This window comes from Lepidochelys olivacea (assembly GCF_965140295.1).
Source record: "Lepidochelys olivacea isolate rLepOli2 genome assembly, chromosome: 8".
NCBI classification, from domain to species: Eukaryota; Metazoa; Chordata; order Testudines; family Cheloniidae; genus Lepidochelys; species Lepidochelys olivacea.
In genome coordinates, this window is record NC_140418.1 from 9,741,992 (window position 1) to 9,756,191 (window position 14,200).

At 42.3% G+C, this 14,200-nt stretch overlaps 1 protein-coding gene across 2 annotated transcripts; it reads right to left on the minus strand.

The window, feature by feature from the left end:
- Positions 1-5,924: 5,924 nt before the first annotated feature.
- On the minus strand, positions 5,925-13,873 carry LOC311524750 (neuropeptide Y receptor type 6-like). 2 transcript variants are annotated; one of them, XM_084636188.1, is made up of 5 exons: positions 13,204-13,873; positions 12,854-12,916; positions 10,500-10,586; positions 9,823-9,963; positions 5,925-9,249 (listed from the first exon to the last, which is right to left on the minus strand). In XM_084636188.1, exon 5 carries the CDS (start codon positions 9,061-9,063, stop codon positions 7,939-7,941), a length of 1,125 nt encoding a protein of 374 aa, XP_084492314.1. In that variant the 5' UTR covers positions 9,064-9,249; positions 9,823-9,963; positions 10,500-10,586; positions 12,854-12,916; positions 13,204-13,873; the 3' UTR covers positions 5,925-7,938. The 2 variants fall into 2 exon arrangements, with proteins under 2 accessions (XP_084492314.1, XP_084492315.1); XM_084636189.1 differs by lacking the exons at positions 9,823-9,963; positions 12,854-12,916.
- Between the last annotated feature and the right edge of the window lie 327 nt (positions 13,874-14,200).

Here is a 14,200-nt window from a genome sequence, read left to right on the forward strand (position 1 = left end):
TCCTGTGATGCATTGACACCAACGTCTGCCCACTCACTGACGTACAACTTGCGCTATCGTTTGTCACCTCTGAATTTAAACCAATGAGTGCCAAAGAAGATCACTGTAAAATGTATAGGGCTTTCCTTTGTGCTTATTTCAAGCTCTGAATTGTGCATAAAAAAGCTCTATTAATAGGACATTTATGGTCTTGTTCGTAACTTCCTAGGAAACCGCTGTTTCGGAGAACAAGGCAAAGTTACGCAATACTTGTCAAATTAAAATGGGCTACGTATAATTAAAGAGAGACATTTCTAAGCACACAGTATTATAACAGAAGAATTTAGGCATTTTTATCTGTTAGACACTAGCATGAAAAGCTTTAAATTTATAGAGATTTCCAACTCTTAGGCCCTGATCCTGCAACAAGCCCTTACATACATGCTTAATTTTACTACCCTGAGGAGTTCCACAATGGGACTTGTAAAGAAGCTGGCTGCCACCCATGCACTCCCTCATGTCCAGAGGTCCCTGTGCACAGCCTGGGTGAGCAAAAAAAATCTTCCTTCACAGAGTCTTTCATCACTCTTAAGAGGCCATCCTCCCTGAGCCTGCTCAGAACTGACTCCCTAGCAGACTTCCTAGCATCAGCTGCTCCTTCCCGGGGCTGCTTCAGGTTCTCTTATATCAAGAACTCAATTGCTTAAGGTACCAGCCTCTTCCCAGTGCCAGATATCTTTGGTTGGCTCAAGTACGAAGTCTGCACCAGGCTTCAAGACTCCTGCAGGGCAGCTCCCTCGCTTGCTCACAGGACTACTCAGTCAGTATAATAAAGTTCAGCATGTATACAAGTGTTTGCTGCAGGATTGGGGCCTTATTCCACAGACCAGTTTGTGAGAGAGCCTTTCCTTTCCTCCCAATGCCCTCCTCCCTCACTGTTTGCTTCTTAATGCTTTAGTCCACCCCACTATGTCAAGATCAGCTGGTTGGCCTTGGAAGAGGTGAGGAGGAGGATGGAAAGTGTAGTCGTAATAACAGAAAGTTTCTTACATCTGCAACTGTGGTAGCTGCTCGTTTGGCTCCATAAGATGCATTGTATAGCCAGACAGAAAATGGGCTATTTCTAGATGAACATTGTGTTCTTGTATAAATTAATAGCTAAATTTAAAAAAACAGAAGGCAAATCCTGGAAAGATTAAATATTTGGAGGATCCTCTTCTCTCCAAAGGACATTGCTATACTCTGAAAGGCCCAGATTCTCTCCAGCAGTGAGATCTATTCAGTCCAGGAGAGAAGAGGGCAGGGAGAGAGCTGGTTATGGCTCCTTAAGGATCAAGCTGTCCTGATCCTGACATGAATAAGAAGCCTCTAGGCAGTTCTAAAACTTATGCCAGCGTGCTCTGATCCCCAAGGGACCATACGCCAAATAAAAACTAGTGGAGCACAAGTTTGTGCCGCCTAACCCCAACGTGGCCCTGGACTGGAGTAGGGGGAACAGTTGTCAGATGAGCCAGCTATGCTAGATTGATCCAGCTGAGAACTTCTTCATACCAGAGGAATTCTCAGCTAGCCACTTACTGCCACCTCAGTGGTGTGAAGTGGCCAGGATAGGCGGATAGAATCTGGTCCAATGTGTCTGTCACGTGCAAATGTATCTGCACATGAATGTTTTTTCAAATGAGGCTACTGAAGCTGTGAAGAGTACAATGAAACCTAAGGGCAGGGCTGACCTAACTTTTTAGTGTAGGCCAGGCCTAAAAAAGGAATGTAGCAGATGCTAATAATACGGATTGACTCTCAGGACTGGTCTACGTGGAGAATTTACTTTGTTATAGCTACATTGCTCAGGGATGTGAAAAATCCACAGCCCTGAGCGATGCAGTTAAACTGACCTAATCCCAGGAGTAAACAGTGCTAGGTTTGCTGAAGAATTCTTCCATCAACCTAGCTATCACCTCTCGAGGTGGATTACCTGTGCTGATGGGAGAACTCCTCCCGTCAGGGTAGGCAGTGTCTACACTGCAGCTGTGCTGCTGTGCCATTTCAAGGGTAGACAATCCCACAATGAAAACTAACTAGGGACTTGTCTACACTTACAGTGCTGCACCGGTGCTGCTGAGGCTCTGTTGTGCTTAGTGAAGACACTATCTGTGCCAGTGGGAGAGCTTCTCTTGTTGACGTAGGTACTCCACCTCCCTGAGGAGAGGTGGGAGTTATGTTGACACGACAGCTTTTCTACACATAGTGTGCTCTACACTGGGGGATAGGTCAGTATAACTACATGGCTCAGGGGTGTGGATAGACCAAGCCTAGGCAATCTAGATTTTACAGTTTTGATCTTTTTTTTTGTAGCCTAACCAATGATTTTTCAGATTTTGCAACAGCTCCAGGTGGCTTTTTATACTGGCCCTGGAATCTGTGAGAGAAGTTAAGTTTCTGGGCTGGATCTGCTGTCAGTTACACAGATGTAACAGAGTTACTTTATCGCTCGGTGAGATGATGAAATTACCCTGGATTTCTTACCTCTATAACTGACAGAAGAATCTGGTCCACCTTCCCCCAGTGTATACACTAGCTACTTTGATTAAGCCTGCTGTGTCCAGCAGTATTAATGAAAGTGGGTCTAACCATGCGGTCCTTATGCAGCCAGAACTCCCGTTGGGCCAGTCTCTGAGCTGGAGTAAATCAACATGGCTTGATTCAAATAACTGGAACTCAGTGATCTATGCCAGTTGAGAATCTGGCCCATTGAAGCTACTGGGAGATTTGCCTATGTCCTCAACAGGACCCATTTCACATATAGACGGTTTTGGGGAGACATCCACAAAGGGACTTTGGTGTTGCAGCCCTGAATGTCATGGTACCTAGAAAAATCACAGGAACAGCATGACCCACAAAGTCTGAATTAGGTGTTTAAGCTCCCTATACAGTGAGTGGATGAGGGGTGGCAGATTCCTGTTCAAAACCCTTCTCCCCCTCAGGACTTGAATAGGGGTCTCCTACACCCTGGGTGAGTATCCTATCCACTAGACTAGAAGTTCTAAGGGATGTCCTTCCCCCTGCCTCCTCCGCCCCCGGCTGTTTCATATGAGCACGACTGAGGCGCCTGATCTGGTAAGCATGCTCACAGGTCCCCTACCAGATTGGGTCCCCGCACACCACAGGTGGTCGAACACCTTTCTTCCCCAGTTTGTGACTCACTCTGGGACTTGGGAAGGAGATGTGTGTCTGGATGTCCGTCATGAGGCAGTACTTTGTATACTGAGACAGGTGATAGGTACCTGGGTGCCCAGAGGGAGTCCACAGTGAGCATGCCCAGAGGAAAAAACGTAGGCACTCAGTGAGTTTAGGCATTTACAGGATTAGGTGGCAGCTGAGTGGGAGTTTTGTGGATCACAGAGGGGCCTAAAAATGGGGCTTGGGTGCCTAAGTATCTGTCTGGATCACACCCTTAGTCCTTAACAACTATTTAGTTGTTTTCTTTGGAAGTACATTAGCTACTTTTGATGCACAGGGCTGATGTACACAGTTATGGACGAATAACCTAAAAATTCACTTCCTACTTCAGATACATTATTCTTGATTAATTAGTACACTTCTTTAATTATCGTGCAGCCACTCAATCCAGATGTGTCACTCAAGTCTTTGATTACGGTGTTTCTAATTCTGCAACTTTTACTCATGTGAGTAGTACTTACGAGCAGTGCCATTGACTTCAGTGGGATCAAGCCCTGATACATTTGAGACCAGGTCTCCTTCCTGCTCAGAGTGACTCAGGAAACATTTACACCATTCTTGCAAATTGTTACAAGTACACTAAGCTGTCTTCAAAAAGGTGGTCTTGAGCATAAAGTATTATTAATATCAGTTAATATTTATGTTTTATCAGTACTGAGAAGTCTCAACTAGTCACGGTCCCACTGTTCTAAGGCTGTATAAACTCATAGTAAATGACAGAATACAGGTAACTTTCACAGTGCAATATACACCAGGGAGCATGTTACAGTTTGGATGTAAATTCTTTTCACTGAAGCCGGACCCCGTGATCAATCGTGATGGTTTTAGGAATTAACCCAATCACAAGGCATGTTTATGTCAGTACTGAAATAGCTAAAGGTTATCTGGCAACTCCTTAGGGCTAGTCTATACTGAAAACTTAGGGCTAGTCTATACTGAAACTTTATATTGACATAGCTACATCTCTGTTGGGATGTGAAAAATCCACATCCTAGAGAGAGGTAGGTAAGCCGACCTATCCCCGGGGTTGACAGAAGAGTCTTCCATCAGCCTAGCTGCTACTGCCTCTTGGGGAGGTGAATTACCTACAGCAAGGGGAGAATCCCTCCTGCCGCTGTACTAAGTGTCTGCGCTGAAGTATTGCAGCTGTGCAGCGCTGTCCCTGTGCTGCGGTAGTGTTTTTAAGTGTAGACGTAGCCTTAGTTATTAAACCATATTTAAATGCCTACTGTCATCGGAGAAGAATTAATGGTTTACAACCATATAGGGCCCAGTTCTGCACTCTTCGCTCAGGCAGAGCTCCCACTGCCCGTGTGGATTTGTAAAATTAGTACAGTATTCCAACAGCTTTCATGAGCGCGCTTTAAAAGATGCTTTATAAGACCCACTGTGCTCTAGTCTACAGAACTTGGGACTGGTCTACACAGGAAGGTTAGGTTGACCTAGCTGCATCACACCCCTGAGATACATAGTTAAGCCAACCTAAGCCCCAGCGCAGACAACACTCGGTCAATGGAAGAATCAGCTGAAGCAGTGGATTTATTATAGTGACAGAAGAACCCCTTCCGTCATTGTAGTAAGTGTCTACGCTACAACAGCACATTTCGGTAGCATTTCTAGTGTAGACAGGTCCTCAGTTATGGTTAGGGTAGACATACCCTCAGATAATCTGCAAGTCTTCAGAGAACTAAACTGTACTTAAGCTGTTTTAGAACTTGTATACACACTTTTGGCCCTGAGACACGCTGAACCCTGAAATGCTCTGTCCTTTACAATCTTCAGTCTATAGCTGGAGAAAGTTAATATCCTTGTTCTTGGGGACTTAAAATGTGAGCTGCAGTAAAAGTGAATAAAAGATCAGGTTATTAGCTATGTCAGGCCAGAATCATGAAAGTTCTGTAGTAGTTTGGGACTTTAAAAAAAATTGTTTTGAAAATTATTATGAACTTGTGACTAAAAATGAGGGTAATACTTTTTGAATTAGTACAGTAATTAAGACTGTCAGTCTTAGAATAACTGGAGTTTTTTAAATGGTGTTCAGACTGCCTAAATTATAGTAAATAACCGTAGTCAGTCTAGAAAGTGACAAAGGCATAAATATGCCTGGTGACAGCTGGGTCAAAATAAGTCCGAAAATCTCTCTCTCAAATTAAAAAAAAATTAAGATAAAAAAGTCACTCTCAGGTACATCCTGCTGTGAAACCTAATTCTGTGTTTATGACATCACAATCAGTTGCCACTGCAAGACTGAGGTCATATATTTAGCATTTAGAGGTCACTGTACATAGAGATATTGATCAGTGACGAAGAAAGCCTTTTCTGACACACACATATCTGTGCTAACTAGCCAGAGTGGTAGAGAAAAGAAGAGGAGTACTTGTGGCACCTTAGCGACTAACAAAGGTGCCACAAGTACTCCTTTTCTTTTTGCGAATACAGACTAACACGGCTGCTACTCTGAAACCAGTGGTAGAGAGTATACAACAATAATCCAAACGGGAAAAGAAAAATGGAGTAATGTCCTGGTGAATATCAGTCTAGTATTTTAGCTGTCCCCATTTAAACTCGCTAATTATTGCCATTAGGACATTCCTAATTGATTCTGTGATGGCACCATAAAGGTGGATAGAGAGTATATTCAGTATGTCTTAACTTTTAAAACAATTAACAGTATGTTTTAATTAAAAAACATTAATTTTACAGCTGTAGTCTTCCATGCACTGCATTGTAGCAAAAGCCAGTTTGAACAGGATATACATGGCAAACAAAAAATACCCTCTCTTACCCAGAAGCCTTTTGTGGATTATCGCTTACTAACACATAGGGATGGGGGTGGATATTTCTGAAACTAAAGCACAAAACAAATTTTCTATCCAAAGGCAAACATGTTTTCATCTGTATTAGTAGCTGAAGCCAATGAGTAATTATGAATTCATAGTCGGTTTGATAATAGCTGTTCTAAAGAGCCTGTTTTCAGAATCTATGGTGTTTATAACAGACGCCTACAACTTGTGCTGGAGAAAGAAAGTAGAATACAATACAAATAAAAGAAATGCTATATGCATTTTTCATTTTGAATACTGGTGAGCTGGGTGGCACTTGCAGAGGCTCATTTGGGGCCCATCTCAACTTTAATTTAAAAACAAAAATTAAGTCTCTAGCTCTTTTCATTGTGAACAAAGTCTGGAAACTGCAAACCAGCGCAAGTGCATATAAAACAAAGGAAAGTGCTCGCTAGGGCTGAAAGCGAGAAGCAGAGAGAGGGTTGAGAGACCCTAACGAAGCTTCCCCCAGACTCACTTTTTACGTAAAATAAGTGAGGTAAGGACATATCCCAAAGAATGATCTTCCTAACCCCTCAGAAAACCATTGGTCCATCTGTACCCATACTGCTGTAACAACAAGATACAGGAGTCAGGTACTGGTGGACGGAGGGGTAACTAAAAATGGTTTAACTGGCCAGCTTCGATAGATGTGTAGTCACATTGACGAGAGCTACAGTGATGAGCGCAGCAGAAGAGCCTGCGTAGAACAGAACTTGAAAAGGCTAAGGCCAGCTCTGCTTGTCAGCATTCTCAGCACTAGGACTGTGCTGGCGGCTGCAGCCTCTGACAGCCATCGTGTGACGGGTGCGTCCACCAGTGCTGTGGGATCTGCTCCAATGAGCACTCCTCTCCTGTTTCTCCCCCAACAAGCTCTGCTCAGAGCCAATGGAGCACACACCATGTAATCCCTGCACTCCTGATCCTTGCTGCTGCTCCAGCATTGCACAAGGAGGAAAGGAGAAGAGGCAGGACAAGCTGCTGCTGTACTGAGTGGAAGTCCTGCGGCTGCTGCTGGCTGCCTCACCCCCCATCACCTTGCAATGCCTACCTTCCCAGCCCCAGATCTGAATCTGAAAATCTGGGTTCCTTCCCCACTTGTCCCTGACCTGCTATTTCTACCCAGAGGAATCTCGTTGCCTGACCTAGCTACCCCTGGGATACCTGGTTCCACCCCTCCCCATGCATACATCGGCCATGAAATCCAAGCCTCCCCATTAATTAGGGAAGACCACTTGCATCAAAAACCAAAAGGGAACCCGTTCCCCAAACTGCCATCCAGCAGGGGGACCTGCTTCCTACTGGACCAGCCACTCCTAGTCAGAAGCTGCAGGACATCCTGCCTGCCCCTACTGCTACCACCAGTAGCTGCATCTATCACCATCATGAGGGACAGCTGCCATGTAGTTGGGCCATCTGAAGTAGCCTCTCTGAGGTGCAGGGAAAACACAGCGGGGTCGAGAGGTACTAGGTTAGAGGGCAGGGCAGAGGCAGGACTGGTGGCATCTTGGCATGGATGGATTATCTTGGGGAAGCAGAAGAGAGCATTTTACCCAGGGAATGTCACATGTATCACTGAGGGGGAAAATTTCTGAGGGAGCCAATTATTGATAGTGAAATCATGTGCTTAAAAATGATACGCTAATACTGCTGGTATTTCACTAGTGTTGACTGTAAAGGATTCCTGGGGGGTGATTTACTAGACTTAATAAGCAAAATGTTATTTAGAAGGAACAGTTTACACAATAAGTCTACCTGCTCCCACTGAACTAAACGGCAAAGACTCCCTCTGGCATTAGTGGGAACAGCTCAAGACCTTTATAATCCTACAAAAGAATCAACAAGAATCAGTAAATTTACAATAAATACAGAGTTTTGGAGACTGGCATGCTGGATTATTTTAGCTATTCACAGGGGTATTATTTAATTTTAAGGACCCCTTGGATCCATCAGTGTTTAGGGCTGAAAGGGCGATGTTCTCATATTCCTCCTGAGATGTGAAGCATCTGCAGTGGTGAATTAACACTATTAAATCCTTCTGGAAATTCTTGTTGAGAAATCCGTAAAAGATAGGATTTATACATGTTGAGAGCATGGCTACCAGGTGGCACAATGTGAACACTAGGTTATGGTGGCAGTTCATCAGGACCTCATAGTTCCAGTCAAAAACGACATTAAATATATTTAGAGGCAACCAGCAAGCTGCAAAGGTCACGACAATTGAAATGAGCATCATGTTAATCCTTTTGCTCTCGTTTAGTCTGCTCTCATTCTCCCTCATCCCGTCCACCTTACCATGTCTCCGCCGGAGACATACAAATATCTTGAGATAGCAGATAAAAATAAAGCCCAGTGGGAAGCAATACTGGAAAACCAGCAGACTGGTCGTAAAGACCAGTCGCTCCGCAACTGATGGCCATGCCTCAATGCAAACAACTTTGTTCATATAGAAATCGCTATGGTAAGAGAGATTTTTAAAGGGTTCATCAGATAGTTGGTGGAATATAAAAAAAGGAATGGATATGATAAGGGAAATCCCCCAAATGAAGATAATTCCCAAGTAAGCGTGTGAAATATTCGGCTTCCAGCCACGTGGGTTCACTATTAACTGGTACCTCTCGACAGCAATTAAAACAAGTGAGAATATGGAGACTGTGACAGACATACTTTGTACAAAAGAGCTTATTTTACACATAGCCTCGCCAAATATCCAGTAGTCCATCAAAGTGTATGCAACTGTGACAGGAATGCACATGATGCATATCAAGACATCGGATAAGGAGAGATTGGCAATCAGAATATTTGTAACATTTTGAGCTTCCTTCTGTTGTTTTATTATAATAATCAGGCAAAGGTTTCCAAAAAGCCCCACTATTGTAACGACAGTATAAGCCGTGATGAGCAAGAAGACTGCAGGGAAAGAAGGCTGACATGAATCAAAGTGTGAAAACTGTGAGTTGCTGCTGTTTGCAATAGTTTGATTAAACAAACCCACACTAGGATGCTGAGTGGGTTTCGCCATCATAAAGGAATCCTAAAACCATGGACATAATTTAGAATACAAAGATTATCTTTTGGCCCTAATTATTTAGAAGATATTTTGCTTGGAGCTTCCCAAGACCATAATTAATAGGATTCAATCTTTATGCTTGTTCTTCATGATGCTCTGTTTGAGCAGATCTGATACTAGTACTTACAGCATTGAAGAATCCTGAAAACAAAAGCAAATGGTAAAACGTTAGTGTTAAACCTATAAATCAAAGAGATTGACACAAGTGGTTTGAGTCTGCCTTTTTGAGGTTCTGCACTCACGATTACAGGGAATCAGTGGCTCTCTTCGCACGGTTCAGTGATTGTAGCATATTGTAGTAGGAACATCAATGACCACTCTATTTAAGGTTTCATAACAGTTCTCATTCAAACCCTCTTGTTTTTTAGTATCACTTTCAGGATAAAATATTGCAGGGTCACTCTCTGCCCAAAGGTGCATATTTTTGGAAAGTTTGACCAAAAATGGTTCAGTCATTTTTGATTATCAGGAGAATAAAGAATCATGCTTCTGCAATCAAAGGGCTAAATTCAGGCCTGGCACCAACTACCCAAAAATTACTAAGCAATGCTATAATATGCAGAAGTCTGCCTGTGACTTCATGCACAATGCTCTGTTGTTGCGCAGAAGTAATATTTTAAAAACAAACAAACATGGGAACAGAGGGAATGTATCTGGTAAAGCATATTAGATTAACCACCCTGCCCCATGCAATGTTCTGTCCTAGAATACTACCTTTATGAGGTCTGTAGAATATGAACATCATGGGTCCAGGGTGGAATACAGGAGCAGGGTGCAATGATTGTGTACTGGATTTCCATCCTGGATGCCTTTTTCTACTTGTGTAGATGTCAAAGAGACCACCTCCATTTGGCCCTAAATATTAGCAGAGAAAAATATGGACCAGATGGAGGCAGCATCTTTGACATATACAACAATATCTTCAAATGAATGCTAGGCTTAGGTTCTCTCCTTCCTTTCCATAGATACATGCTTTAATATTTGCACTAGTTCGGTAAACAACACAAAGGAATCTTACTGTAGCTAAATGCAGTGTCTGGTCTATAGAAACAAAGACCTGATTCTCCTCTCACTTACTCCTGATTTACACACCTGTATGTGTAAATCTATTGACATCAATAGACTTACACTGTTGTAAAACAGGTGTAAATGAGAAATCAGGTTCAGCATTAATGAATCTGTGGATTGGGAGTTAGAGACTAGTTAGAAGAGCTGAACTCAAAGCCAAAGCTCAGCGAATTTCTGGGCAGAAAGAGGTTGTGTATCAAACCTGAGAGAGAAAAAGAACCACATAGAATAGTTGCTTGCCCATCTTTCATTTCTTCAAGACTATGCTTTTCACAACCTCTAGGTACATTTACATCCCTTTAAACAATACCGATTTGACTCACCTTAGTCCCTTTGTTGGGAGAGAGAGGGAAATAAGCCTGAAGCAATCATTCTGCAGCTGTAGCAATAAACATTACACTGTGATAGCCCTGAGAAAAAGCCAGGAAGAGGAAGCAGTATAAATTTTAAGAGAAAACAAATAAAAGAAAAATAATTATGACGAATACTTTCTTTTATATACTGCACTTTTGTGAAATGCTTTATTAGGTCATTATCTTTATTAGGTCACTAAGACACAGGGATGTTCAGTGGCTTGCATTAGATCATACAAGTCTGCGGCTGAGCTGGGTATTGTACCGAGGTGATATAACTCCAACACCCGTAGGACTCCCAGGTTCTCAGCTGCCCGTAGAATGTTAGGTGCAGAATTCTAGTTTGGATTGCTTTCTTCAAATACCTCTGTTTGAAATAAGTCCTACCATTTCAGATCAGGCAACTGAGTCTAGAAGTTTGTGAAAGATCTGTCACAAATGGGGATAAATCCCCATAAAATCCTCTAATCCCCATAAAAAGAAGGGTCTAGTGCAGGCCTGTTGGAATGAGGGATGGCATTATGACTGTACTAATGTGGCTTTGTATGGCCTTGCTGATCCAAATGTGAGTGTTGAAGTCTGTGCTAAGGGGATAATACTAAGCTCTGGCCTGGAACTGTACGATTGTATGAGGGAATGGAGAAGGTATTTGCAAAGATGCTCCTCAGAGGCTAATGCAACCTAATGGCTGAAATAGCCTCCATGGTCCTTTACGTCCACCCCTGCAACCAGTGAGGAAAGACAGTCACATGACAGCATTATCATCCCAAGAAGTCACCTCTGTGGGTGCGTATGCGAGGGCAACTCTCTCTGTACCCCCAATGTGCCCTCCATTTTCAGTGATTTCAGTGAGAACTGAAAGTGTTTGGCAGCTTCCAGGATTGGGCCCCATGTGAATGGGTGATGTGGCTAGTTGGAGAAGCAAGAAGTTGGAGAACAGGAGCTAAATTAAGCATATTTCCCTGGAATCCACTATAAGTAGCAGTTGCTGTAAGTAGCAGTAATTGCCTGACTAGAGTTTTCATACACACAAGGATGTGTGTGCTGGAAAGCAAAGCTAGCCAGTAGCTGTACTGCAACCATGGATATGTCTACACAGCAGCAAGGAGTGAGCTTCCCAGTCTGGGGAGACAGGCTTACACTAGTGCACTAAAATTAGTAGCGGGGACATTGCGGCTTGGACTCTCAAGCCCACCTGGCCCCCTAGGCTTGAGAGCCCAAGCCACAACATCCAAACTGCTATTTTAGTGCATTAGCTAGATCTTGTCTTCCCAAGCTGGGGTGCTCACTCCTTGTTGCTGTGTAGACATATTCAAAGAGTCTTGATGCCAGTGTTAGGGTGTGTACAGGTCACAGACCTAGGGTCTGGCTGTATGGACGGATTGTTGTCCATGTGATGATCCTCTGGATCTCTGGCCTCTGCTCCTTGTGCTGACCACTCCCACTGGCTGACCCCAGGTCTGGGCCCTGCCTCCTTGCAAATAGGGTGCAGTGCGAGCCTATCTAGTTAGGATCCATGCACTACCGCAAAGAAGCCCTGCTCTGCTGTCTCTTCTACTCTCTCAGGGGAGGCTCTATGGGCCCACCAGGAGATGAGGCTGAGCCAGCTTTGTGGTGTTTTATGTATTATTTACTATGTTTACTTATTAATCCACTATTTCACAATCTCTAATTAAATGCCAATGATTATGTATCAACAAGTGCCGAATGTCCTCCTGCTGTGTTCAGTGTGGATTCTGGGGCTCCCGTGGCACTTTCTACCTTCAAAGAATGTCCTTTTAATGACCTTGTAATGTGGGCAGTTGCAGTTCATTAACTCTTTGCACACTGATTGTATTTTGTCATTGTTCCAGGAAAAAAAGCTTCATTCCCAATAACTGGAAATTGTTACTGGGTTGCTTGGTAATGTGGGTTAATAAAAGTGTATTTTAGCATATATGTCATAACAAAAGGTAATTTAAACACTTCCTCAGCAATAAGGCAATTTACACCCCTCTTCTTTCGACAACTGGAAAAATACATAATCTCTAGCAAATGATGCCTTGGAAAAACAACCTATACCGCCATGCTGTGCAGCATGTGTTAATTCTATTGAACAACATTATTAAACTAACCATAAGTGTTAACATAATATTTTGCATCCTTGAATTGAGACTTAGGCTGGAGGTAGAATTCTTTTTTCCTCTTTAAATATTTACTAAGAGAACTAATCTCTGTAATACTGAGACACATACTTCTCATGCTACAATACCCATTTAAAAAAAATTCATCACCATAAACAGACATAGAAGGTTTAATAGTATCCCAAATGATAAGCCATTTACCCTGTTCCTTCATTGTTGCAGAAACATTCTTGAAGCATCCAGAAATAAAGGAAAGTTAAAAGTCTAAAATAAAATAAAATAAGAATAAGAAAAATAAACACATAAACACCCCTGTTTGAGTTTGCTGTGAATTATTCCAATGTTTGATATTTCCCTCCAAAGTGATTAGGAAAAGTTGCAGTAAAAAAATCTGATTTAAACTTGAAAGCATTACAAATGTAAAAGCTTCAAAAAGTTGCCCTGTCATCCTTAAATTTAAGAAATGGGGAATAAAATAATTATTTGAAATACATATTTCAAAGAGCTTTCCCCTTCACATGGTTTGGTTCATGAATGCACTGACTTCTTACCTGTTGGGAAAATTCAAGTCATATTTCCACTCTTCTGTCTTTAACGGATTTTCTTTTCCTTTTCAGGTGACGTATAAAGTCAGCAAACACATCTTCTTTGTGTTGAAGAAATCAGAAGTGCATCTGTCTGCTGCTAAAGACAGATCTAAACTTTTCTTTCTTCCCTTCCTGAGCAAACTGCAGCTTCATTCAGATGTCCAATGGGGAACTGAAGCCACCTCACTGTGGAAAGGCTGCTGAGAAATAAAACAAGCTCTGGAATCTAAGAAGAAGGAAACACCAATGAGAAGAAAACGGGGAGGAGAGAGGACCAGTAGCCATGGGGATGATATTTTCTTTTCCGTTTTTTCAAGCATTATCTTGAAATCTCATTTTCAATTATCTTATCTGTTCTATAGTACAAATGTTTTCTTAAGAATCTCAGCTGGATTTCACATGGGTAAATATTTGCAGATGGCTTACTGCTTTTTCCCCAAGGGGGAATGAAAATACAGCCATACAGTAGACTGCTTAGAAGGAGAATACATGTTCTATTGAAATGACATTATTTGCCTTACTACAGTTAAGATTGATTTTTCCATTATAAATACCTTCTATTTTAGGTATTTTATACCTGTGCTGTAAAAATTTCTCAAGATCAAACCATAGCCCATTATCCAAGCTTGGGAAGAAATAGGATTCATGATCATTACTGTTGTTTTACAGTTTAAAAACATATACAATCATTTCTTTAATAAGGCTTGTATTAAATATTTATTTATTAACTATTTAGAACTGGAGGTGACAAGGAAGGAACTTGTTGGTTCAGGGAGTGGTGCAGAGACATTGAGTTTTTCATCTTTCGGTGAATTTCTTCCCCATATCCCTCTACTCCCCAATGCCCCCATCTCCAATGCTGTGTCATCTTGGGGTTTTCAATTCTGGGGAGGTGGTGACAAGAGGGAAAATTAGTCCAGAACAAGTGGGTGTTTGTGTGTGGAAAGCCGCAGGCAGAGCA

Excerpts from the sequence above, each read along its gene's own strand:
- LOC311524750 (XM_084636189.1), bottom strand. The coding sequence starts at position 9,063 with ATGATGGCGAAACCCACTCAGCATCCTAGTGTGGGTTTGTTTAATCAA.